The sequence below is a fragment of the Scomber scombrus genome, chromosome 3 (assembly GCF_963691925.1).
Source record: "Scomber scombrus chromosome 3, fScoSco1.1, whole genome shotgun sequence".
In the NCBI taxonomy this organism is placed as follows: Eukaryota; Metazoa; Chordata; class Actinopteri; order Scombriformes; family Scombridae; genus Scomber; species Scomber scombrus.
This window is the reverse complement of record NC_084972.1, coordinates 10,382,835-10,407,250: the sequence shown is the minus strand read 5'-3', so window position 1 is coordinate 10,407,250 and position 24,416 is coordinate 10,382,835. Positions and strand designations below refer to the sequence as shown.

Sequence of the window (24,416 nt, the reverse complement as noted above, 5' to 3'; positions counted from 1 at the left end):
GGGCATCTGCGAAAAAAATGCTTCTACAAATAACAATTTCAGAATAATGTTCCTCGATGTAAAATTGCAAAGACTTTGAATATCTCATCATTTATAGTAAATGATATCCTCAAAAGATTCAGAGAATCTGGAAAAATCTCTGTCCGCAAGGGACAAGGCCGAAAATCAATATTGGATGCCTGTGATCTGTAATGGAAGTCACTGCATAGGCTCAGGTACACTTTTAGAAATCATTGTCTGTGAACATAGAGGTTAAAGCTCTATCATGCAAAGAAGAAGCCATATGTGAACATGATCCAGAAACGCTGCAGTCTTCTCTGTGCCAAACTCATTTAAAATGGACTAAGACAAAGTGTAAAACTGTTCTATGGTCATTTGAAGTTCTTTTTGGAAACCATGGATGCCACGTCCTCCAGACTGAAAGGGAGAGGGACCCTCTAAGCATTCAGTTCAAAAGCCTGCATCTCTGGTGGTATGGGGGTGCATTAGTGCCTATGGCATGGGCAGCTTGCACATCCTGAAAGGCACCATCAATGCTGAAAGGTATAGGTTTTAAAGCAAAATATGCTCCCATCCAGACAACGTCTTTTTTAGGGAAGGCCTTGCATATTTCAGCAAGACAATGCTAAACCACATACTGCAGCTATTACAACAGCATGGCTTCGTAGTAAAGGAGTCCGGGTGCTGAACTGGCCTGCTTAGAGTCCAGACCTTTCACCAACTGAAAACATTTGGTGCATACATAAAATTTAAAAATCTGACAAAGAAGACCCAGGACTGTTGAGCAGCTAGAATCATGTATCTGACAAGAATGGGACAACATTCCTCTTTCAAAATTCCAGCATCTGGTCTCCTCAGATCCCAGACATTTATGGACTGTTGTTAAAAGAAGAGGGGGTGCTACATCAGTGGTAAACATGGCTCTGTCCCAACTTTTTTGAGACATGTTGCTGCCATCAAATTCAAAATTACCTTATTTTTTTCTTAAAATGGTACATTTCTCAGTTTAAACATTTTATGTTTTCTATGTTCTATTGTGAATAAAATATGGGTTTATGAGACTTGCAAATCATTGCATACTGTTTTTATTTACGTTTTACACGGTGACCCAACTTTGTTGGAATTGGGTTTGTAATTAACATTCACATTTATCAAGACACCATTATCACAAGACAAGTAAATCCTGTAAGTTTCCCACTGCAGAAGCTTCTTATTCTGATCATCCCCTGTAGGTGTTTTGTTGTTGTTATTTTTGTTTTTATTTTGTTTTTTAATTTTTCAATGACCAAATATCTCAATGTGCTCACATTATGAAAAGCAACTACTGGACAACATGTAACCTGCTCTGATATTACTCCTGTGTTCACATGAATAAGCAGGGTTCATGAGGTTTTACCTACATGCAAAATGACAGTCTGCATGGGCACCTTATTAAATATATAATGTGATCACACCACTTACCTTAATACTATGACCCATGTGTGGATGGTGGAAAGTGTGGCTCTTATCGGTGAACACACACTGGCTGCAGCGAAACTTGAGAAAATCACAAATAACTGTTACTGCAGAGCATATAGCATGGAGACACTGAAATCAATGATCAAACCGAATTAAAAACCTAGAAATAGATTAACTGTGTCTACATTTTTGCAAAAAGCAAACAAATTGCATTTTAGTGAGAGAATGACTGATCATGGGTACTAAAGTTTGTGCTTTCTTCCTTCTAGTTCCTTTCCATTGTCATTGTCTTGTCCTGACTGTTGTTAGTACAAAACTAAGGTGAAATGTAAAGTAAAGGCAGCCACCCAAATAGGAGCAAATGAGAAAAAAAGAAATTTGATAAATTCCCTTTAATAAAATTGAGTAAATTACAGAGAACTATGTGTCACTACACATTTAATCAACCTACAACATTTGTTTAATACATTTTGGAAATAAATAAATATACACATGCTATTTCATTTTAGAATATTCTTTTATCATTGATTGATAAATTATTGACCACAGATTTATCTGATCATTGAGTTTTAACAAGTCGTCATGAGTTTTGAGAGATTGTTGGGTGATGCTGTAAAGTGGTATGGTTTCCTGTAATGCTCATTAGCATGATGATCATGTCATTCAGTTAGGCACTGATGGGTGCTGCATTAATGCTCGACATGAAACTTGACACAAGTAAGATCATGAACAGAACACTGTATGTTAACAAGTGATATATAAACTAAAAGAATAAGAACAGCCTCTTTGTCCATATAAGATAACATCTGTTTTGTAGTTTTGTTGTAGATATGCATATAAACTGCTTCCACACAAAATATGTTTGTGTAATATAAAGCAAATAAATACAGTGTGCAAATAAAAACTGTGTGAACATGTCCTTTCCTGGCTATGTGAGATCAGTGCCAGAGGTGGAAGGAGTGGCTGAATTCTTTGCATAATAAAACTGATTATAAGTGATGCCTGGTCTTAATTTGCACTGTGACTGTTTCATCATTCAGTCGTTATTAATTGTGTGGTGTGTTGGCATCATGATGCCATTACAGCTTCATACTCAAAATAAAACAATCAAATACAAATTCTAATTTCTTTTTTTACCTATAGGATTTATACATAGCTTGTTCACTAACATAAACAGAACAAGTCTGCCATCTAAGGGACTAATATGGAATTGCAAAAATCAAGCAGTTGAACATTTGAATGAGAGACAGTAGCAGCGTCCTCAATTTATTTGTCATAATTAAAATGTTTTTTTCTTATTTTTAATTGTACCAATAATAATATAATTTGTTATTAATAGTAAATTTAATTTTTTGCCCACTTTTAGTGAAAAGTCGGGCTAAGCTCTGAAGTTGACAGGTCTTCAGTGCATGTAATGTAATCATTAGTATATTCCACACATGCAACACATAACAGTGAAATGTCAGCATGTCATAAAGTTGATGGAAACAGGCAATGAACCACATTCATTTATATGTGTTTACTATTGTTATTTATATGTGCATTTGGCATCAGCACATAAAGCTTTGTGCAATGGTAGTTACTCCTCTGGATGTGGGATCTTCATGAAGTGTGCAGGATCACTGGAATAACCGTAACTATATGGATACCATTCAGTCCAACCTGCAATCTAAAACAAGCCATGGGGCTTACTGAGTGAAATGTAGTGGGGATACTGAACTTCCTAATGTGAAAAATCTAAGCCCACATCCCGATATTGTATAATGTGTTATTATTTCTCTTTTGCTTTAAAAAAAAAAAAAAAAAAAAAAAAAAAAAAGTACTGCGCCTTTGACAGTCTGTATTTAAAAAAAGAAAGTTTTAAAATAAATGGAATTGTGAAACAGACATTTTTGTTTGGACTACACGGATGAAAATAAATATACAATGTAGTAATGTATAGTCATATATAGTAACAGTAATATAAGTAATATATAATAATGTATAGCCTAGTGTCAATAGTGATATAAAGTGACGTCTAGTACCACTATAGTAATATAGTTATGTTATGTATAGTGCCAATATTTTAATCTTTAGTAACGTAGAATACCTGTTTAGGAATGTACAGTAATATATAGTTATGCACAGTGCCATTTACGGAAAGTACCAGTAAAGTAATATAGTAATTTATTACTTTTGTCAGTGGAGGGCGCACTTATGATATATGTGGGCGTGGCAACGTTTAATATGTGTAAGCGCGAAATTTTTAAATGAGTGCATCAACCCTATTATTGTGCATTTATGTGCATATTTAAGTAGGTTTAGAGCAGAAAGAAACTAGAAGCCTCTACAATATTAAAATTAAAAGGGGCTCCCGTACGGATGTCGCCATCTTTAGTAAGGGACAATAAGCCGAGCGCTGTAACACAACTTCTTGTAATTTGCTGAAACTCGTAATACGTTTACTTCATACAGATTTCAACTGTTCCTTGAAGCACCGTCCTATACAGAGCATCCACCACTGGTTATTTGTGTCAAATATCAGAAACAATTCATGCGTTAGTGTGTAAAGCGGTTAGTGAGCGGGTTCGCCGCCATGTTTGCTTTGGGTGACGCCAGCTCGTCCATCTTCCTCCGCCTCTGGTTGTCAAGAAGATGGCAGCTTCCAGGCAGGCATGAGAGGAAATACTTCTTCACTAAGCGAATGAATTTGGATTATTGCCGCCAGATAAGACCACACATCCGTGCTTTTTCGACTACTGCATCGAAATAAGTAGGTAAAATGTGTGAATGTGTGCGCCCTCAGTCAGTTTGTTGTGTTTTGTTGTGGCCCGGCCATTTTTCTTTAGGGAGCTGTTGAACCAGGCCAGATACGGCATGAAACACAATAACACTAATGTTTATGCACTTTAACTCTGTTTAGCTACGAGTTAAGAGTTATGTTGCAACTTAATTTGTATCAGGTAACTTATGCATGTCAAAACACAACAGAATTATATTGCATTTAATTGTAGAACCCGGCGACGCGCTGACAGATGCTAACGCTGTTTAGCTTCGGCAACTAGCCGCTAGTGCTAACGGAGTGCAGCTAACGCCAAGATACGTTTGAACACTAAGACTGTGCTTAAATAACAGTGTATTTAAGTAAATTATTCGATGGGTGTTAAGAAGCATGTTTTTCACAACAATTGAGAGTGTTCAAGCGAGCTTAAATACTGTGTTTAATGTTAATAAGTGCGGTAAAGCGCTTCTGGAGAAAGCATAGCTCGCTAGCTACAATATGGCGACTCCCAGAGAAGCATGAAAACAGCCGACTCTTCCTAACGTCTCCAACTAAGGTTTAAAGCCTGAGATGCAGCTGTGTGTGGGCCCGATACATATTTGTTGGATTGGTTTTTTTATTATAATGCATTTCTGTGCTCGTGTAGCTGGTTAGCCGTCATGTTTTTGTCTTTTTCAGTCGCTTCCGCCATTTTTCAGACTGGCAGCGGCGTTAGCGGGGGTTTGTTTGGTTGCAAGATGGCTGCTTCCATGGGTTGAATTCAATGGTTAGAAACAACTGATACACTAACTTAAGTGCTACAGGGATTTCATGCATTCTTCAGTATTTAACTTCAGCGTCAAAGATGAAACGAAGGGGCTACAAGATAGAAGTTGGCCAGACTTTGAATGTGTTCATTATCCGAGCCATCTTAAAACTGTGAGCGAAGTTACTGCAGCTGTTCAGTCAGTAACGGGAAGATATCCCTTTTACTTCAGCAAACACATGATCATTTATGGGTTCTTTTTCCATTTAAACTATTGTTGTTACTATCTCCTTTATGATTTGTGTTTTGTGTTATCAATACTGTAGCAAGTTTCACTCTGAATTAAAAGTGCAGTACAAATTAAATGTATTATTATTATTTTTATCCTCCGACAGAAGTCATGTCTGCTCCTGGTTCCGCGGTGTCGGTCCTGCAGCCGCGGTGGAAGCGGGTCCTCGGATGGTCCGGTCCTGTCCCCCGGCCCAGACATGGACACAGAGCTGTAGCTATAAAGGAGCTTATGGTTGTCTTTGGCGGTGGAAACGAAGGGATAGTGGATGAATTACATGTATACAACACCGGTAAGATTAACTTTACATACCTAACTGTTGTCCACAGCAAGCATGATATACTTAATTTTAATACATATTTTACAATGTGAAACAATCATAAAATAATTGTACAGAGTCTTCACCTTTTAAAAAGAGCACCATTTTATTTTTAAAGATAGATTCGTGATGTGCAAAATTAAGTAGCGTACAGGCCTCAGCAGGCCAAGCGGATCCTCTGTGGTTGTGTTTGGCCCCCTCTGCTGGAGATGGGGTTTTAATGCACGTTAAAAAAGGCGGGCTAAAATAAAATGGATGATGCTGGTTGGTTTAAGCATTTGCTCTGCCCCAATTGCCTGCACATATGACAGACACTCAATACATCTATTGTATGTGCCCCCATCCTAAAATGCAGACTTTAATTTATGTTATAATGAACAGGAAAGTTGTTTAGAGGTTATACTAGTCATAAAACTTCTGTTAGAATTTCATCAACTTATACTATGTATACACACACACACAAATGTATTTTTATACTTATATAATACTGATTTCCCACTGTTACTATTGTTTTAAATTTCAAGCAACAAACCAGTGGTTTATCCCAGCGGTCCGTGGCGACATCCCCCCCGGTTGTGCTGCCTATGGTTTTGTCTGTGATGGCACAAGATTGCTGGTGTTTGGTGGTATGGTGGAGTATGGAAAGTACAGCAACGATCTCTATGAACTACAGGTATCTGTCTATGGAAAATAACCTGCCATTTTCAATTACAGTTACATTCACACCTGAATTGGTAGGATGTATATTTTAGCTTTATTTGAAATAACTGTTATCATAAAGCACAAAAGATAAACTTGCTTAAAACGCATAACGGCAACATTTTATATGCACGGTATCATGTTCATATTCCGAGATCTTAGCCAGGCGGATATTATCTGCACATTTGCATGGCCACATTTGAGCTTGTTTCTCTGCATCTGAGCTTGTCAATATATGAAAGAGGTTCATAAAGTACATGACAAACCCATAGTTTTAATGATATGTTGTAGCTGTCAACATATTTACAAGGACAGCATACAATGTGAGTGCGCTCAATGTAGCTCAGTTTAGCTGTTGACAATAATAGTAAGTTCATGAACAGGGTTGAATGAAAACATGAATCCTGATTGGTCAAATCCAGAGTGAGAAGTGTGTTGTAAGTTTTCGGAGTAAGAAGTAATTTATTCATAGATTGTTCTCTTTTAAATTATTCAGAATTACATTGATTTACAAAATGCCTTAATTAAGAATTAAAAGGGTTCACTAAGTTACAGCAAATGGATAAATAGTTAATCACTCAGCAGTTACTTTAAAGACAATCACATCAAGATGAAAACATCCCATTTTCGGGAGGAAGGGAAGTCTGGAGATGTAATAAAGTTATTGACTGAATGAGTTAACCTGTGCCTTAATTATGTTTAGTTTAACTATGTTCAATTAACCAAGTACCCTATGCACTCCACCTAAAGCATGTCTTTATTCTACTTGCAAAAGCTTAACTGTGACCAGTGAGGGAAGTTAAAGTTACAAAACTCTTTGTGCTTATGATATAAAGAAGGTATGACCCAATAACATTTTGTTTGCCTAGCTCCAATCATTAATCAGGAAATTAAATAGAATAAAATAAAACTGAAATACAAAATGAATGAATTGAAACAACTTTTAAAATAGAAGTAGTAAAGACAGTATGTATAGTTTCAGCTTCCATTTTGACACATAATCCTAACTATCAAAATAGGGAATGAGGTCAACCTTTGGTTAATTAAGAATTTTAACATTGTTGTCTGTTTTAGGCCAGCAGATGGGAATGGAAAAAATTGAAAGCAAAAAACCCGAAGAATGGGCCCCCTCCTTGTCCTCGTCTTGGCCACAGTTTTTCCCTGGTGGGCAACAAATGCTACCTGTTTGGTGGCTTAGCCAATGACAGCGAAGACCCAAAAAACAACATTCCCAGGTACAGATGTTTTCCAGCAGGAGCCGGTAGGGCGCTCTGACATATGACTGCTTGAGGTTGTGTTTCAACCATTAATATGAATGTGACTAATATGTGGGTTTTCATTATCAGATACCTGAATGATCTGTACACACTCGAGCTTCGTGCGGGTTCCAGTGTGGTTGGGTGGGATATTCCAATTACATATGGAGTCCTGCCTCCCCCTCGTGAGAGCCACACAGCTGTGGTATACACAGAAAAGACAAGCAGGAAATCACGCCTGATAATCTATGGAGGGATGAGCGGTTGTCGTCTCGGAGATCTTTGGACACTTGATATTGGTATGTCTCTAAAATTTAATTGAAAACTAATATTATTTAAATTATCAAAGCCACACTAGCAGCCAGAATCAGTGTATACCCAATCAGGCAAGAGGAGATTGAACCTAATCACCTTTGAGTCCCACACTCAGGGGAGGATAAAAAGTTGATGTTTGACAATGGTGTGTGTACATTTGCCTAAACTGTGGTGCTTAATTTATGTGTCAGATTACATTGATGCATTTTTGCTTTACATCCTACTGCTTGTCATTGTCTCCAGATACCCTGACATGGAATAAACCATCAGTAAGCGGCACAGCACCACTTCCCAGAAGTCTTCACTCTGCCACCACCATCACAAACAAGTGAGACAGCTGCTGTACCTTGCCAATAATTTTGAATGATTTTTAATCATGTTTGAATTTCCAGTAGAAAAATCTGTGCTCCATATCAGCTTCTCACTGATACATTTTTTCACTGTGCAGGATGTATGTTTTTGGAGGATGGGTTCCTTTGGTAATGGATGATGTCAAGGTGGCCACACATGAGAAGGAGTGGAAGTGTACAAACACTCTTGCCTGTCTAAATCTAGGTATGTCTGCCTCTGTATTTATTATACTGTATTTTACTTTTAGTTTTAAATAAGTTGGACTGTAGTTGTTTTAATTTTTATGTCATATATTTGTCTATAGACTCGATGTGTTGGGAGACAGTGTTGATGGATACTCTCGAAGACAACATCCCCAGGGCTCGTGCTGGCCATTGTGCTGTGGCAATCAACTCCAGACTATATGTTTGGAGTGGCCGTGATGGTTATCGTAAAGCTTGGAACAACCAAGTCTGTTGTAAAGACCTCTGGTACCTGGAAACAGGTAGGTGTGCGGTAACTTTTATTTTTCGCCATAATCAGTGACTTCTGTGACTCAGGTTGTAAAATAGTGTCAATGATATTAATTTTCTTGTTCTTCTTCCCCCAGAACGGCCACATGCCCCTGCCAGGGTGCAGTTAGTCCGTGCCAACACAAATTCTCTGGAGGTGAGCTGGGGTGCCGTATCCACGGCTGACACCTACTTGCTGCAACTGCAGAAATATGACATCCCTGCAACTCCAGCTGCAGCTTCACCAGTCATGAGTGCAACCCCCTCGCAGCCTGTGAACTCTCCAAAGAGCCCCGCACCAGCTGCTGCAGCACCCTCTGCTCAGAGCCTACCACAGACAGGTATTATTATAGTAACTCATCATTCCTTTCATTACAACTCCTCTTTGTCACTAAAATAAAAAGCTCTAAAGCTGCAAAAGCACTGCACATGAAGTCTAAACATTAATTTCCCTTATTTTACAGCTGTATTAAAGGTTGCAGCTCCGCAGGCTGCCACAGGCGCATCTGTTGTCACAGTACGCCCCAGCCAGCCTGGGAAATCCCCTGTCACTATGACATCCCTTCCTCCAGGTGTCCGAATGGTAATGCCTGCCCAGACCACCCAAGGATCGGTATGAGCAATTTTGCAGAGCATTTTAATACATTTAAGATTAGATTAGCAATTGTGTTCAACAATTGTTTACTTCTTTCATTCTCAGCCAATTGGAAGTAGCCCTCAGATGAGTGGCATGGCAGCTTTAGCTGCTGCAGCAGCAGCAACACAGAAGATCCCGCCCTCGTCTGCAGGCACTGTCCTCAATGTTCCTGCAGGTGCCACCATTCTCAAAACTGTAGCGGTTTCCCCCGGCACAACCACAATGAAAGTGGCATCTCCGGTCATGGTACAGATCTCCCTAAGCTATGTCATTTGTGTGTATTGCATGTGAAACATCATACAGTCAGCTGTAACAAGTCAGTTGTTAAAATAATTTTGTGCTTGTAGGTCAGTAACCCAGCCACCCGGATGCTAAAAACTGCTGCAGCCCAGGTGGGCACAGCAACTGGGTCCTCTCCCACCACCACCACCAGACCCATCATCACTGTGCACAAGTCTGGTGCAGTCACAGTGGCCCAGCAGGCCCAGGTGGTAACCACTGTGGTGGGAGGAGTTACCAAGACCATCACTCTTGTCAAGAGTCCCCTCACCAGTGGAACTCTGGTAAGAAAACAGGACTTTTTTGGCACAAAATAATACCAGAACACTATATTAAAGAGCATCCTTTGGTGTTTTCACACGCATGCTGTAAATCATGGGTTCTGTAAATTGCTTTTACACACTTTGTGTGTGCATTTTGTTTTTATGGTTTGTCACAAGATGGTGACAACATGCTCTGAGCTTGAACCACTGGGGGAGGGAGTAAAGGTTGGCCTGCAGTGACTGTTGGAGAACTCTACTAAGAAAAAAGGGAGCATGATGTTAGTGATTTGCATGACTGTCAGTCAGTTAAGCCAGTGAAGAATGATTTATAGAGCCACCGAATTAGTTGTCCACCTTTCCACTGGATTCCCTGTACTGTCCGATGTTTTTCTGGCGACTCATGAACTTGAGTCTCTCTCCTATGTCGGCAGATCTCCAACCTTGGCAAGATGATGTCTGTTGTACAAACCAAGCCAGTGCAGACATCAGCTGTCACAGGCCAGACTTCCACTAACCCTCTCACACAGCTCATACAGGTCAGCTATCTGCATGAGTGCAGGAAAAAAACAGGTGGTTGCTTAAAACTCCTGAGACAGGCACCAGATATCTTTCTCTAGATGGTTTGCATAACGTGTGCATCTCTCCCCAGACAAAGGGTCCCCTCCCAGCCGGAACCATTCTGAAGCTGGTGACATCTGCAGATGGAAAGCCCACAACCATCATCACCACTTCCCAGGCAGGAGGCACAGGAAACAAGCCCCATATCCTCAACATCAGTGGCGTCTCTCCTACCACCACTAAGCAGGGCACCACAATCATTAAGACCATCCCCATGTCGGCCATCATGAGCCAGCCTGGAGCCACAGGTCCAAAATCAATGAAGTTTAATTTGTTACAGCTACATAACCCAACAGCCTACATATATTTACGATTGACATCAGCCCTAAAAATTAATGATGATGTTGTGGATAAGCATCTGGATCAAATGATTTTGTTATAACCTTGGTGGTTAGTGTTTCAGATTAGTGGTAATTGCATGTCACAAAGGCATTAGTGATGATGTAGTCTCAAGTTTGATCATTTTTAAAAATTAGTTTCTTGCAATGGCAGTTAACAGGGATGTAAACAACAAGAACTTAATTTACAGGTGCACATGAATCAAGGTCTGGTATTATGGTAATGTATCCTGAGCTGACTGATGTAAACTAATTTCAGGCATTTGTGCTGTTGTCACAGGTGTAACAAGCAGTGCAGGAATGAAAACGCCTATCACAATCCTCACCACAAAGGTGATGACTACTGGAACTCCTGGTAAAATCATCACTGCGGTGCCCAAACTTGCCACAGCAGCTGGCCAGCAGGGACTGACACAGGTAAACTCCTTCTGTAAACCAACCTTTGTAGATATAATAGAGATTATATTAACGCATTTCAGCTGCCTGTTTATGGTACATGTGAGGAGACTAATACTGAATTGTGTCTTAAGGTGGTTTTAAAGGGCGCTCCTGGGCAGCCAGGAACTATTTTGCGCACTGTGCCCATGAGCACAGTAGGTGGTGTACGACTTGTTACGCCAGTGACTGTGTCTGCTGTAAAGCCTGCTGTCACCACTCTGGTTGTCAAGGGGACTACTGGTAAAAATAATCATGTTCTTATATTTATCAAGTTTCTATTATTGGATGATACCATTGAGATTGATTTTGATGCATATGTAGTCTGTCTATATGAGTCTTTTGCTTTATGACTTTAATGCCACTTTTCTTCCTTGTAGGTGTCACCACTCTTGGGACGGTCACTGGTACAGTCTCTTCTAGCCTGGCTGGGGGCACTGTGGATAGCTCCAATGCATCTCTGGTTACCCCCATCACCACACTGGGAACCATTGCTACCTTGTCCAGCCAGGTCATCAGCCCATCTGCGATAACTGTGTCCACTGCTCAGACCAGTCTGACTTCTGCTTCCACACTGCCCTCCTCCACCATCACAGTGCAGGTGAGACCCAGCAGCCCATTAGAGTCATTAGAACATGAAATAATTTCATCATCAGCACGATGAGCTTTCATTTATTATATGGTATCTCAGCCTGAGATAAGGACTGCAAAGGTTAGAGCATTTCTGTAACCACAGAACAATGACAGAGCTGCTGTTAGGAAAAATTGAATAACATCTATAGAAAGTGAGTAAAAGGATTTCTGACTTTTTGAGTATGAAACATGCTGTATAATTTTATAAAATTGCTTTGCTTTGTTTACCCAGAACCAGCCCACCCAGGTGACTTTGATCACAACTCCCAGTGGTGTAGAAGCCCAACCAGTCCAGGATCTACCAGTGTCTATTCTGGCATCACCAACCTCTGAGCAGCCCAGCTCCACGGAGGCTGGAGCCGCTGGAGAGGGCTCGGGGACCGTCACCTTGGTCTGCTCTAACCCGCCCTGTGAGACCCATGAGACGGGAACCACCAACACAGCCACCACCTCCTCTGCTGCAATGGGAGCAGGGCAGGTGTGTTCGAACCCACCCTGCGAAACCCACGAAACAGGAACCACCAACACAGCCACAACGGCATCTTCGAACATGTCTGTGCCGCGCGTGTGCTCCAACCCACCATGTGAGACTCATGAAACTGGGACGACAAACACAGCTACCACAGCATCGGCTAACATGGGAGGAACCCAGCAGGTATGCTCCAACCCACCTTGTGAGACTCACGTGACAGGCACCACCAACACAGCCACCCAGGCATCTTCTAACATGAACGCAGGCCAGACTGGCACAGTACAGAGGGTGTGCTCCAACCCGCCATGTGAAACCCACGAGACAGGGACCACCAACACCCCGTCCACAGCCACCTCCAGTATGGGAGGAGAACAGACCAGCACACCAGCAGGCGTGGTTCAGAGGGTTTGCTCAAACCCACCTTGTGAAACACACGAGACTGGGACCACCAACACAGCTACCACTGCCACCTGCAATATGGAGACAGGCGAAGGCACAGGTAAAGCCACGTGTACTGTAATATCTGTGTGATTACTTACAACAAGCCACAACACAACATGAAGTAAGTGATTCTGCCCAAATTCAGTCTGCAAAATAAGATCTTATCTCACGACACGTTCTTGCCCCTCTAACAGAAACAGCAAAAGCACGGTCACATCCAGACATGATGATTTGTCACATTGTAGATACTTGTGTTGCATGAAGGACATGAAACAAGTTTATTGGTTTGAACTCAAGCCTAAATGATGACTTTTGTGTCTGTCAGCAGCCCAACAGACAGAGGAGGGAGCAGAAGGCACCAGCAGCACAGAAGTGGCCTCCTCCACTGCAGCATCTGGCATGGTTACCACCACCCAGGGCAGGGCGATCACTACCGTTACTCAGTCCACACCAGCTCCTGGACCCTCTGTACCTGTAAGAATCACATTCATTCACTGGCAGAATCAGCCAATTGTCTGAAAACTAATCCTAAGTGGTCATTTCAGAGCTGCATGTCAGAAACAGACTGTGTAATGTTAGAGAAACATGTCATCTCCAAAATATTTTGTCTTTGTTTCTCTCCAGTCGATCTCGTCAATCACAGAAGGAGTGACTACTGCTGCCAGCTCTACAGAGGAACCCATGCAGACTGATGAGACAGCGTCAGCAGAAGCTGCACCGGCAGAGGAGGGACCCGCTGCCATGGAGACACAAGCAGAGGTAAATACAGTGCAACACACAGTCAGTGTTAGCTCTGCATTTTGAAAATCTGTTCCATCATTTTACATTTCCTATATATCATGATCAAGAAATGATCACAGCCAGTTGTGTCATAAATGTAAAATGCTATTTTTGCTTTTATTTGATGGAAATGCTATAATGTGTTTATCAGGGAGAAGCAGCAGCAGCGACAGCCTTGAACCTGCCTTCAGAGCTTATGTCTGAGGGCCAGGGAGCCACGCTGATGGTAACAGGGCTGTCGGACGAGGAGCTGGCAGTGACTGCAGCAGCAGAGGCAGCTGCTCAGGCAGCAGCAACTGAAGAAGCTCAGGCCCTCGCTATTCAGGCTGTCCTCCAGGCTGCCCAGCAAGCTGTAATGAGTGGGTTCAATAATAGTTTTGAAAAGTCAGACTTCACCGCACATTTGGTTTTACCTTTGCAGTTTGGAAAGAAGTTGACATGCTTGCTGTATGTATAAACTCTATCATACTTTCCATGTTTACAGATGAGAGTGAATCAGCTGGAGAGAGTCAGCAGCCCACCAACATCCCCATCATGTTGACCCAGCAGGAGCTTGCAGCACTGGTACAGCAGCAGCAGCAGCTGCAGGAGGCTCAGGCTGCTGCCCAGCAGGCCTCCGTAGACACAAGCTTGCCAACTGAGGGTCTTGCCCCTGCTGACAGCCTCAACGATCCTTCTGTCGAGAGCAATGGACACAATGAGATGGCTGCTGCAGTCACTAGTGCTGTGGCGTCTCTGCTGCCACGCACCACAGCTGAGAGTAAGACTTTGTGCTTCTTCAAAGAGTAACTTTGGATGTTCTGTAAAAAGAAAAACCCTAGACTGACCCTTTCTTTTTTCTTTTTTTTGGCACCTTCTGCTCCACAGCACTAGCTCCATCAAGTACGTTTGCACCGTCTGTATCGGTGGCAAGTCCAGCCAAGCTGCAAGCAGCAGCTGCTTTAGCAGAAGTCGCCAATGGCATTGAGGGAGAAGTAAGTCCTCATAATATTATTGAATATCTGGATGGTCCAGTCAGGTTCAAGAGGGGGAAAAAAGGGACATTTTTGACTGTTTTTTACTCTGTGCAGAAACAAGCTCCTCAGCCAACCCCAGTGAAGCCTGTTGTAAAGAAAGAGAACCAGTGGTTTGATGTTGGAATCGTTAAAGTCACAAATATGGTTGTCACCCACTTTTATGTGCCAGCAGATGATTCTCAAGGAGATGTAAGTATCTCAGGAGACTCATGCTTAGATGACTGTATGTTGATGTGTTCAGTGTATCTAACCTCCTATCTTTGGTTTGGTAGGATGACTCTGGCATCGTGCCAGACTATGGCCAGATGAAGAAAATGGAGCTGCAGCCCGGAACAGCTTATAAGTTCCGTGTTGCTGGAATCAACGCTTGTGGTCGTGGATCTTTCTCAGAGATATCTGCGTTTAAGACTTGCCTACCAGGGTTCCCAGGTGCACCTTGTGCCATCAAAATCAGCAAGGTAAACACACCAGTAAAGCTTTTATTCACCTTGTCATCCTTTTTTTCCAATTAATAATTTGACACCAGGGGTTGTAACTCCTGCTGACAATAACACTTGCTGTTTTCATGACTAAGGATATTTATTTTTCTTGTCACCCCACAGAGCCCAGATGGTGCCCACCTGACCTGGGAGCCACCCTCGGTGACGTCGGGGAAGATCATTGAGTACTCTGTGTACCTGGCCATCCAGAGCAACCAGACAGCTGAAGCGAAGGCCTCCACCCCCGCCCAGCTAGCCTTTATGCGTGTGTACTGTGGACCCAACCCCTCTTGCCTGGTGCAGTCGTCCAGCCTCTCGAACGCCCACATCGACTACACCACCAAGCCAGCCATCATCTTCCGCATCGCTGCCCGCAACGAGAAGGGCTATGGTCCTGCCACCCAAGTCCGATGGCTACAGGGTGAGCAGACTAATTTACATTAGTAATGATACCCAATTATTAGTAAGTGAGCAAGGCAATTATAGATAAAGATCTTTTTTTTTTTTTTAACCATGTTTCTGCTTTGTAGAGTCTGGTAAAGATGCTGCCTCTGCAAAACCGGCCCCCAAAAGACCAGGCACCTCTCCCGATACGTAAGTACTGTATTCATGCTTGATACTGTGCACACAGGCCAGAGATGAACATGGCACTGATGAATAAAACATGCAATACTTACTCTGGTTTCATGTGTGCTCTTACAGTAAGGCTGCTGGTCCAAAGAAAGCAAGGACGGACCAGTGAGGTTGCCCAGAGACCCCTCCCAGTCTTTTGTCCTTTTTTCAACTTGGTGTCCTTTTATCAGGAAGACTGACCTTCACCCCTCCACCTCTTCATCCTCATCCTAATCTCATCCTCCACCCTCAAGTCTCAGATCAAGACAGCAATGGAGGCAGAACAACCGTATGAAGCCGAGATGAAAGTCAATCTGAGAGATGTTTCTGTAGATAAAACCCTCCTTCCTCGTTCTGTTGGTCGTACTATTTTTAGAGCAACACAAACTTAGAAGCACATTATCTTTTTCAGTCACATCCCCTTCCATCCTTTTAACATCTATTTTTGGCTTGTTTCAGTAGTTGAGCAGTATAAAGAAGCATTTACATCTCTCACAAACTGGGAGCCAGCCTGAGCGCAACAATGTTACTATTTTTTTTTTTCTTCGTCTTTTGTTTTGTGAATCCTGGGGGGGATGTAGAGAGAGACTACATGAAATGATGTACAGTGTTGAGAAAAAAAAGGCTGTGGAGTTATTAGTTTAGATGAGAGGAAAAATCGGTATGGAAACAAATAAAGCACTTGTCCTCAAACGAAAGAGGACATAATTTTTTTCCTTTCTTTTTTGCTCAAAACAAATTTGCTTCATCGAGAACCAAGTCTGTACTGTTGTTGTACTGGACTCCAGTCTGCTGGTAATGTCATCACTGTGCGCTTTTTACCCAAGATGAGGACTGTTGGCCGACACTTTGAAGTGGACAAAAAAAAGAATGACAAAGGAAGAGATTTGTAGAGAATTAACGACAGACTTTGCTAGGACTGAGACTTGCAGCACACACACAAAAAAATCTTGCAAAACCTTCCCAAAAAATTAGCAAGCAATGATGCAGAAGATCTTTTGTGTAGTTTATTTTTGTATTTTTTAAGCTTTTTTTTTTTCCTCCTGTGTGTATGTGTATGTTGTGCATTTTTAAAGCATCACTTTTTTTAACTGTTGTTCATCCCCATAGTTTGTGTTCGTGGGAAGATGGGTGGCTGTGTTGAGGTTGCCACTATATTTTTAAAAAAAAAAACCTTCATTCAGTTGGTCGTATGTTCTTGTTGTTAACAGACGGTAATGAAAGAGAAAGACTTTTGTATTTGTTCAAAGTAGAACCGCAGAGGTTATAGGACTGAAGGGAACTTTGAAGTGGACCCAGGGAGAGGAGAGTTTTTACTTTTGTTTACTTCAACTTACTCAATGCTTGTTTCTTTGTTTGCCAAACATGGAATTTTCACGGTGTATGAAGAAGACAACATCACATCTTTCATACCTTTTTCCCCCTTTAACATCCCAACCAGTTGTCCTGCGCTTTTTATGCTCATGAATGTGGTATTTCACCTCTTTAATTTTTAGAATGGCAAATTATATTAGTAGACATTTTCCCTATCCTATTGATGTATGTGAATCCATTTAATAAATTTTAATTTTTTTCCTTCCACGACTCTGTATTTCAGACTACAGATGGTGTGCAAGCTAACTGTGATGTGTTAAACCCGTATGTCTTTGAATGGGGATGTCTTGGGAAGAAAGTGAGTGTACTCACTTGTAAATTAGTTCGTTCATAGAGCAAGAATAAAACAAACAAAACAACAACAAAAAAAAACATCTTGGCCTTTTATATAATTACCTGTAACAAACCGTTTTTACATGTTGGTCATCTCTTGATTGCCTTTTGTGTCTTTACTTATAAAAGAAACAAATATATATATATATAAATATATATAGTCTCCCTGATTGTTCTAATTTGCTTTTGTCGAGCTGATTCACTGTAGGAGTCTGAATCACTGCTAGAGTCATTACAACACATACTTGTACAGGGAGGAGGTGTCTGACTGGACATGAGTGTATATCTACTTTGTAAGGGCGGATTCAGTTGTGATGGTAACGGCCAGGAAGATCCGAGCCAAAGGTTTCGCTTGCCGCCTTTTCTCCGGCTCGCACCTTTTGGCTTCATGTTTGTGGGTTTTTCTTTCCCGATTTCTTTCTAGAAATGAACTTTCTCTTCATATGCATTCATAATTTTGTGCGTGTCAGTGTGTCTGTTGAACAAAACTAGACATGCATGCAAAAGCAGTGTATTTTAGTAGTGATGCCTTAAGTTAGACCATAAGCTGAAGGTTCTCAAAAAAAAAAACATTTAATGAGTTTGTTCCTCTCTCCATGTGGTATACAATTGTGTCCTTTCCTTCCACAGTACCTTTGCTGGGTCACTCTTTTTGCACCCTCGTTAGATAGGTCATCATCAGCAGTGCCGAGGTGTCTCTGAACTTTCCCTCCCACACTGGGATGAGTGCTGCTCTCTCAGCACTGACAGTTGTTGCGAGTTTCTCTCAGCTGTTCGCAGGTTATCTGGAAATGTCCTGTATTTTCCAATGTGTGTTTTTTGTACTGTAGGGAGTAATGTATCTTTTATCATCAAAAATAAACATGTTAAACATAGACGGATGTTGTGTCTTTCCTCTTGTCTATTATAAATAGTCACCTGTTGTAATCCGTTCTGTGCCGCTCTCAGGAACGGCTTCTCCACATCTAGATCCTCTTTGGCGCTGCCTTCGAAGTACTCTGCTCCTATTTCCTCACACCACTGCAGGGCCTTTTTGTGAGACACCTAAAGAGAGAGACAAACGGCAGGTAGCACTTCTCATGTCAGAAACGTGTGTGTAAAATGTCTGAGAACTACATGGAAAAGTAATACATTACAGCTCCAGCACTCTGAATCCATTCATGCGTCTTTGCATGAAGTAGATTTCTGATCATGTATCCTGCCTCACTCCTCACCTCAGAACAGTTAGTGAAGTTTGTTTAGGAAAATGTGACAAACAATAAAAAAGGTCACTTTGGCCTGTTAAAATTTCCGAAAGCCTGAGATGTCTTGTTTAATCTGACTCAACAGTCCAAAACCTAAAGACATTCAGGATTACGATGATTAAAACACAAAAGCTTCACATTAAGGAAGCTGGAACCAGAGAATGATTCAATCAATTACCTGCCAACTTCAGCTTGAGCTGTGATTCAAACTGAGAGGCTAAACATCTTCAATCCTTAGTTTCTAAATGGTATAATGTGACCTGTATGAGTGAGTCATGAACATTTCACAATATATTTTGTGTACAAACATAGTTGTCTGTCCACATTTTATTATAGCTCTTTTAAAGCCAATCATGCTGTATTATTATCAGTCAGTTACTGCTCTGGTTGCCTTGATCACAGTTATGTTAAACTTCTAAAACCTGTAATAATTTCCTCTCACAGTTTATTTGCCATATTTAGCTCACTAAGGATATTTAGTTTAACCAGTGTGGATTTCAGTGGAGCTTTCACTGGAAATATCTTCCATCAAATTTTCCTCACAATATTAACACTTTGATCAATATTTTAATATCAACATGTTTACTGACCTCCCGGTTGCTCAGGTCAGATTTGTTCCCCACTACAATGAAGGGGAAGTCAGATGGGTCCATGGGCTCTCCCTGGAGCAGAAACTCCTTCCTCCACTGCTCCAGAGCAGAGAAACTGGACTTGAATGTGACATCAAACACCAGCATGCAGCAGTGGACTCCTCTGTACAGAGGGGTGCCAAGAGACTGGAACCTCTCTGTGCCCGCTGTGTCCCAGATCTGAGACACACAGAGACATGATGCTGAAGACAAAGTTAGGTCATACTGGGAGCACGTGTCATTGTCCTGTTGCTACAGGTGATTTACCTGCATTGTGACTGTGTCCCCATCTATGTTCACTGTTTTGGACAGGAAGTCGGTCCCTATGGTGGCACGGTACATGTTGGTGAAGCGATGATTCACATATCTGTTCATGAAGGAGGATTTTCCCACCCTGAGTAAACACACACACACAAACACACACACATACATACACACACACACACACACACACACACACACACACACACACACACACACACACACACACACACACACACACATATACACATACACACCAAGTAAAAGTATAACACAGTCAAATGTCATACCTCACACTGACATTTAACAGTAATCTTCTATCTCCCTGTGCTGTTAAATAGTCGTCTAACTTTTACACCGTTGAGAATGTGCAAATAAATGATACACTTGTGATTTGTAGACTACATCATGCTGCAGGCTAAATGAAAATGAAAGTGAAAGAACTGGCGACGGACATGTACATCAAAAGCTTTCTATAAGTAAAGTAAGATTTCTTGTAAAGAAGCTTATTGTCTTTACCCGGAGTTTCCTATGAGGATTATTTTCAGAGTAACTGGGCTTCTTCTTTCGCTCATGTCCACGTCTGCTTTCTGTCCTCCTGGTTTCAGCTGCTGCTGCCTTCAAGTGCTGCTGGGAACCTTTTTATTCCCTTCTCTTTTTTTTCTTTTTCTTTTTTTTTACAGTAACCAGGGAAGTAGCGAGGATTTCTTGTCCAGCAATACACACACGCCCTCATAACATCTTATTTATTCAACCTTTCAGTTGTTTGTTTTTTGGATAATTTTTATTTCCCAACTTGAAGGTCATATTTCTGTTTCGAAATCTTCCCTCCATCCCAGGAATGAATATGGTGGTGAAATATTAAATTCTTTATTCTGTTGACCTAAAATCCATATCATTTTATCAGGCCATGATATTTGTAGGTTCTTAAAACTTCTGAAATCTATATTCCATGAAGCCCTGCACACTGGCAGCACTGTAATGCCTAATTCTTAATTTAGAAATGAAAGTTTTGAAGCTACCTGACGCAATCAAGCTGTTCCTTTAATTTTTTTTTTTTTTGCATGTTCTGTAGTTGTTATTACAATATTTTTTAATAGCATTCATTTGAAGGCAGCATATGACAGCTGCTCTGTCTAGTTGGAGCATGTCTGACCTTTGCCCCGTTATCTGAGTCACAAAACAGGTTATTTCTAGAAATCTGTCCAGATTTGACTTCCTATGCATTATTGTAACATATTTTATTCATAAATACAGTGTTTTCAAATCATTGTAAAACAGAAAACTGCCTGAGACTAATTCAAATGAAAACTAAAACTCGCATTCTAGTTAATTTCTGCATTCACCCACTAGAGGGCAGTATAGACTTCAGGTGTGTCACCAGGTGCTGTTTTCTACAGTATGCCTGTTGATTCACGCAACAGTCTTCTTGTTGATGTGAAACTTATTTGATGTTTAAAATAAGAATTTTCGTCCTCACAATATAACATATTCAAATTGTCATATTCACGCATATTTTGAATTGTGTAAGTTTGTTTTCACCATCAGCCACAGTAACATGGAAAAAGTGAGCCGTTTATTGCATTCAATAAACTACTTCAATCTTTGAAATCATCAGTACGACACTACGCAAATATTACAGTAAAGCTGTAAAATATTATGAATATTAAAAGATTAACAATGATTCCACAAAAAGTTCGACAGCCATACAGCAGATGAGCACATCTTAGAGCTCACTGACCGGATGCTGTCATTAGAAACCAACAGAGCCTTAGTTTAAAGTTTAGTACAGATCTAAACATATCAGGCTGAATTATCAATAAAATTATGCAAAAGGCATGTAGAATATTTTGATTTTAAAAAACAGTGCAGCTATGTTTTTAAAACAGAATTTGGATTGAATATTATACTCAGAGTTAACATCAACAAACTGATGCAGTTTATATATATATATATATACAGACAGTGTAGAATATGAACATTTTAACAGCCTTAAAGCTACTTAAGGAGAAATGAGAGGAAAACTTGATGTTAAGGGTTTAGAATAATACTATAAAACATAATGAGATTGACTGACAATCACAGACATGGACATAAAGTAATATAAAACAGCCCGTTATTCACTAATAATGATGTTATGCGGATGATAAGATCAAATAAATTGAATCTGAAAAGTAATCGACAAGCACCGATGTTACACAAGAAATGAAAACAGGCAGCTGTACTAAAGAAAAAAAACTAAAACAAAGTTTCTTTAAAAAAAAGAGGAAAAACACAGTTATATACATGTAGTTATGCTTAGATGCTTCTGTATACATGTCTATGTCTGCAGCCAGCACAATACTGAGATTACACAAAATCAGCCGTATAAAAAGCTATGATGTCTTAATGATGATTGCTGCTCAACCACTAACTTTATTAGTCACTGCAGAGATGTACACTCATAACACACTGCTGCCAGACAGAACATCATGTGCGGATCAGAGTCATGTGCCAAGAGAAGCACACACATGTTAGTTATTATTTCTGTGTGTGTGTGTGTGTGTGTGTGTGTGTGTGTGTGTGTGTGTGTGTGTGTGTGCATGTTTGTGTGAGAGAGAGAGAGAGAGAGAGAGAGAGAGAGAGAGAGAGAGAGAGAGAGAGAGAGAGAGAGAGAGAGAGAGAGCTCTCCTGGGTATACCACTGTCGCTGCAGGCCCTGTGTGGCAGAGATAAGACCACCGCCTACACAGAAGCCTGCTTCTTGGGAATTAGAAAGCTGTCCCCAAAGTCCACGGTTGACACACAACACCATCCATCTCCCAGTAACAACCTCCCAACTGTCCAACGAAACGTTCCATTGTCAGCTCAAACTGCTTCTGTTGAGATACTGTCAAAAGAACAGGCGTGTTGTGCATGTGTGTGTGTGTCTTTGCATGTGGGTTGCATGGTACCCTTTTCCAGCGGACATACACGACCACGGACATGCTGCAACGTCCTGTAGGTCTGTGTGTATGTCTGTGGTGCTGTATGACATAGAGCGGCGGGCATGTAATTCCTGGCCTCCTCCTTTCATCTTGATAATGTCTTATCAGAGCAGAGCAGCCCGCTCACACAGTGACAGCCGCCACATCCCTGCCCAGCTGTCCACACAGAACTCATCTCACAGTTTCACCCATAATGTTACTCTCATTCACACAGACTGCTGCTTTACTGTGAGCAGCGCGGCTCTTTTCAGTTCATTTTGTGTACAGTCGTCCCTCAGAGGAACGTCTCCACGCTGATAAAAGCATGAATATAAATTTCAAAGAGATAAACCTCCTCTGGATAGATGACATGATAATTTCTATTAGAAACTATTTATCCTCCCACCTTTCCAGCATTTCACAATGTGCGCTTACACGGTCATGGCATGCTGGAGCCTTCCCAGCATGCACTGGATGAGAAGTGAGAAACATCCTGCACAGGTTGCCGGTGCATCACAGAGCTAACTCGAAACACATTCACCTTTACTAACAATTTAGGGTATTTGGTTCACCTGACATTCAAACTTTGAAGCAAAGGACTTGTAACTCCGGCAACAGTGCGAACCGCAAGGTCTGGGTCCTAGTTATGATAAGAAAACAGCCAAAATAATGCTTAATTAATAATAAAAATAAACAGTAGTCTCCTTGCTGTCATGCAATGAACAAAAACAATCAGTTACTGTATATTTGGTCATGGGGTGATTGGCAGTGCAGCAGTGTAACACAGCACAGCAGCACAATGTATACATATGAAAATATCAAACGCATGCTAAGAAAGCAGAGCACACCTTAAACTGTTGCAATATAAATAATGTAAAATATAGAGGTGTCTAGGATTGTGGTTCTGAGTAGGTCAGTAGGTGTGTGCGTCCTCAAGTCACCTTTTCCTCTAATATAATGAAATGCTTTGAATTCTGGCCAGTTGTTACCACTTCGCTCCAACCTGTGATCTTACCAGCTTTTACTATAATATATTCAACAGTTTGTTTCTGTTGGCAGAGGATGAGACTTTCATGCCAAGTAACTGTAGAAAGCATGAAAAGCTTTAAGGAAACGGGCTGCTCAATTATAAATGTGTGCCACAGTTACGATGACCTATATATTGATTTGCATCTGGCCTAACGGATGCAGTTAATCTGCCCTTCGCTACTTTCAGGAGATGTTTCAATTCACCTGCTCCGGGTTTTTTTTTTTAAAGGCAGAAAAAGTGCTGAGGGTTGAAAATAAAAAAAGGCCTCAATTCTTTCCCAACTGTTTTCCTCCCCTGATTTCCCTGAAAACTGTAAGTGAACAAAGAGAGAGGAAAGTTGGGGAGCTGCTTTGACTATCAAATGACTGGGACAGTGTGGGGCTTGTGCGCGGCCAGGCCGTGTCCTGACCATATCTCTCTCCATGATTGCAGCTCCTCTGCCAATTTGCATTACTGTGTTCCACTCTAAGCTTTGCTGGACCACAAAGAAATTGAGTCTTTGCATTTTATATTTGCTTTGTTCAAATGTCTGTCAAACTCTTTTCCATGTGGGCCTGGTCTTATCAGAGACTGTATGCACATTTCATCAACAGACAAAAAGCACCCATCCTGCACGCTGAGTATTGACAGCAGCTCTGTGAGATACTGAGGGTTTCATTTCTATGTGTATGTGTGCAAATATTAAAACTCAGATATAAAATCTACTGCATACATTTCACACACACATGCTTATTTTTTTTTTTTTTTTTTTTTACATGCGCTGCTTCCTCTGGCAATCATTCAAGATACAAACATGTTATCATTACTACACCAACATCACACACAGCCATAAAGGAAAAATAGAGGAAGATTTAAAGCTGACACCTTTATCTTTTGCCTCAGATGAGACCTTCATGAGGCCAATATTGAAACTT

The 24,416-nt window shown here is 41.1% G+C and overlaps 2 protein-coding genes across 4 annotated transcripts; one reads left to right on the top strand and one right to left on the bottom strand.

Moving 5' to 3' along the window:
* The first annotated feature begins 4,071 nt into the window (after positions 1-4,071).
* hcfc1a (host cell factor C1a) lies at positions 4,072-17,259 on the top strand. The gene is made up of 28 exons (XM_062444525.1): positions 4,072-4,210; positions 5,360-5,545; positions 6,097-6,245; positions 7,346-7,506; positions 7,618-7,826; positions 8,086-8,170; positions 8,291-8,397; positions 8,498-8,677; positions 8,783-9,025; positions 9,149-9,297; positions 9,385-9,567; positions 9,669-9,884; positions 10,295-10,399; positions 10,513-10,729; positions 11,100-11,236; positions 11,350-11,497; positions 11,635-11,855; positions 12,120-12,858; positions 13,126-13,274; positions 13,425-13,559; positions 13,732-13,939; positions 14,065-14,340; positions 14,448-14,554; positions 14,651-14,785; positions 14,869-15,054; positions 15,199-15,496; positions 15,606-15,669; positions 15,778-17,259. Exons 2-28 carry the CDS (start codon positions 5,365-5,367, stop codon positions 15,815-15,817), a joined length of 5,028 nt encoding a protein of 1,675 aa, XP_062300509.1. The 5' UTR covers positions 4,072-4,210; positions 5,360-5,364; the 3' UTR covers positions 15,818-17,259.
* A 122-nt stretch (positions 17,260-17,381) lies between these two features.
* Positions 17,382-20,129, bottom strand: si:dkey-13a21.4 (uncharacterized protein LOC494576 homolog). Of its 3 annotated transcripts, none has more exons than XM_062444534.1 (5): positions 20,048-20,129; positions 19,535-19,661; positions 19,229-19,447; positions 18,313-18,438; positions 17,382-18,236 (listed from the first exon to the last, which is right to left on the bottom strand). In XM_062444534.1, exons 1-5 carry the CDS (start codon positions 20,101-20,103, stop codon positions 18,132-18,134), a joined length of 633 nt encoding a protein of 210 aa, XP_062300518.1. In that variant the 5' UTR covers positions 20,104-20,129; the 3' UTR covers positions 17,382-18,131. The 3 variants fall into 3 exon arrangements, with proteins under 3 accessions (XP_062300518.1, XP_062300527.1, XP_062300535.1); XM_062444543.1 differs by having other exon boundaries at positions 17,382-18,218; XM_062444551.1 differs by having other exon boundaries at positions 17,382-18,190.
* Between the last annotated feature and the right edge of the window lie 4,287 nt (positions 20,130-24,416).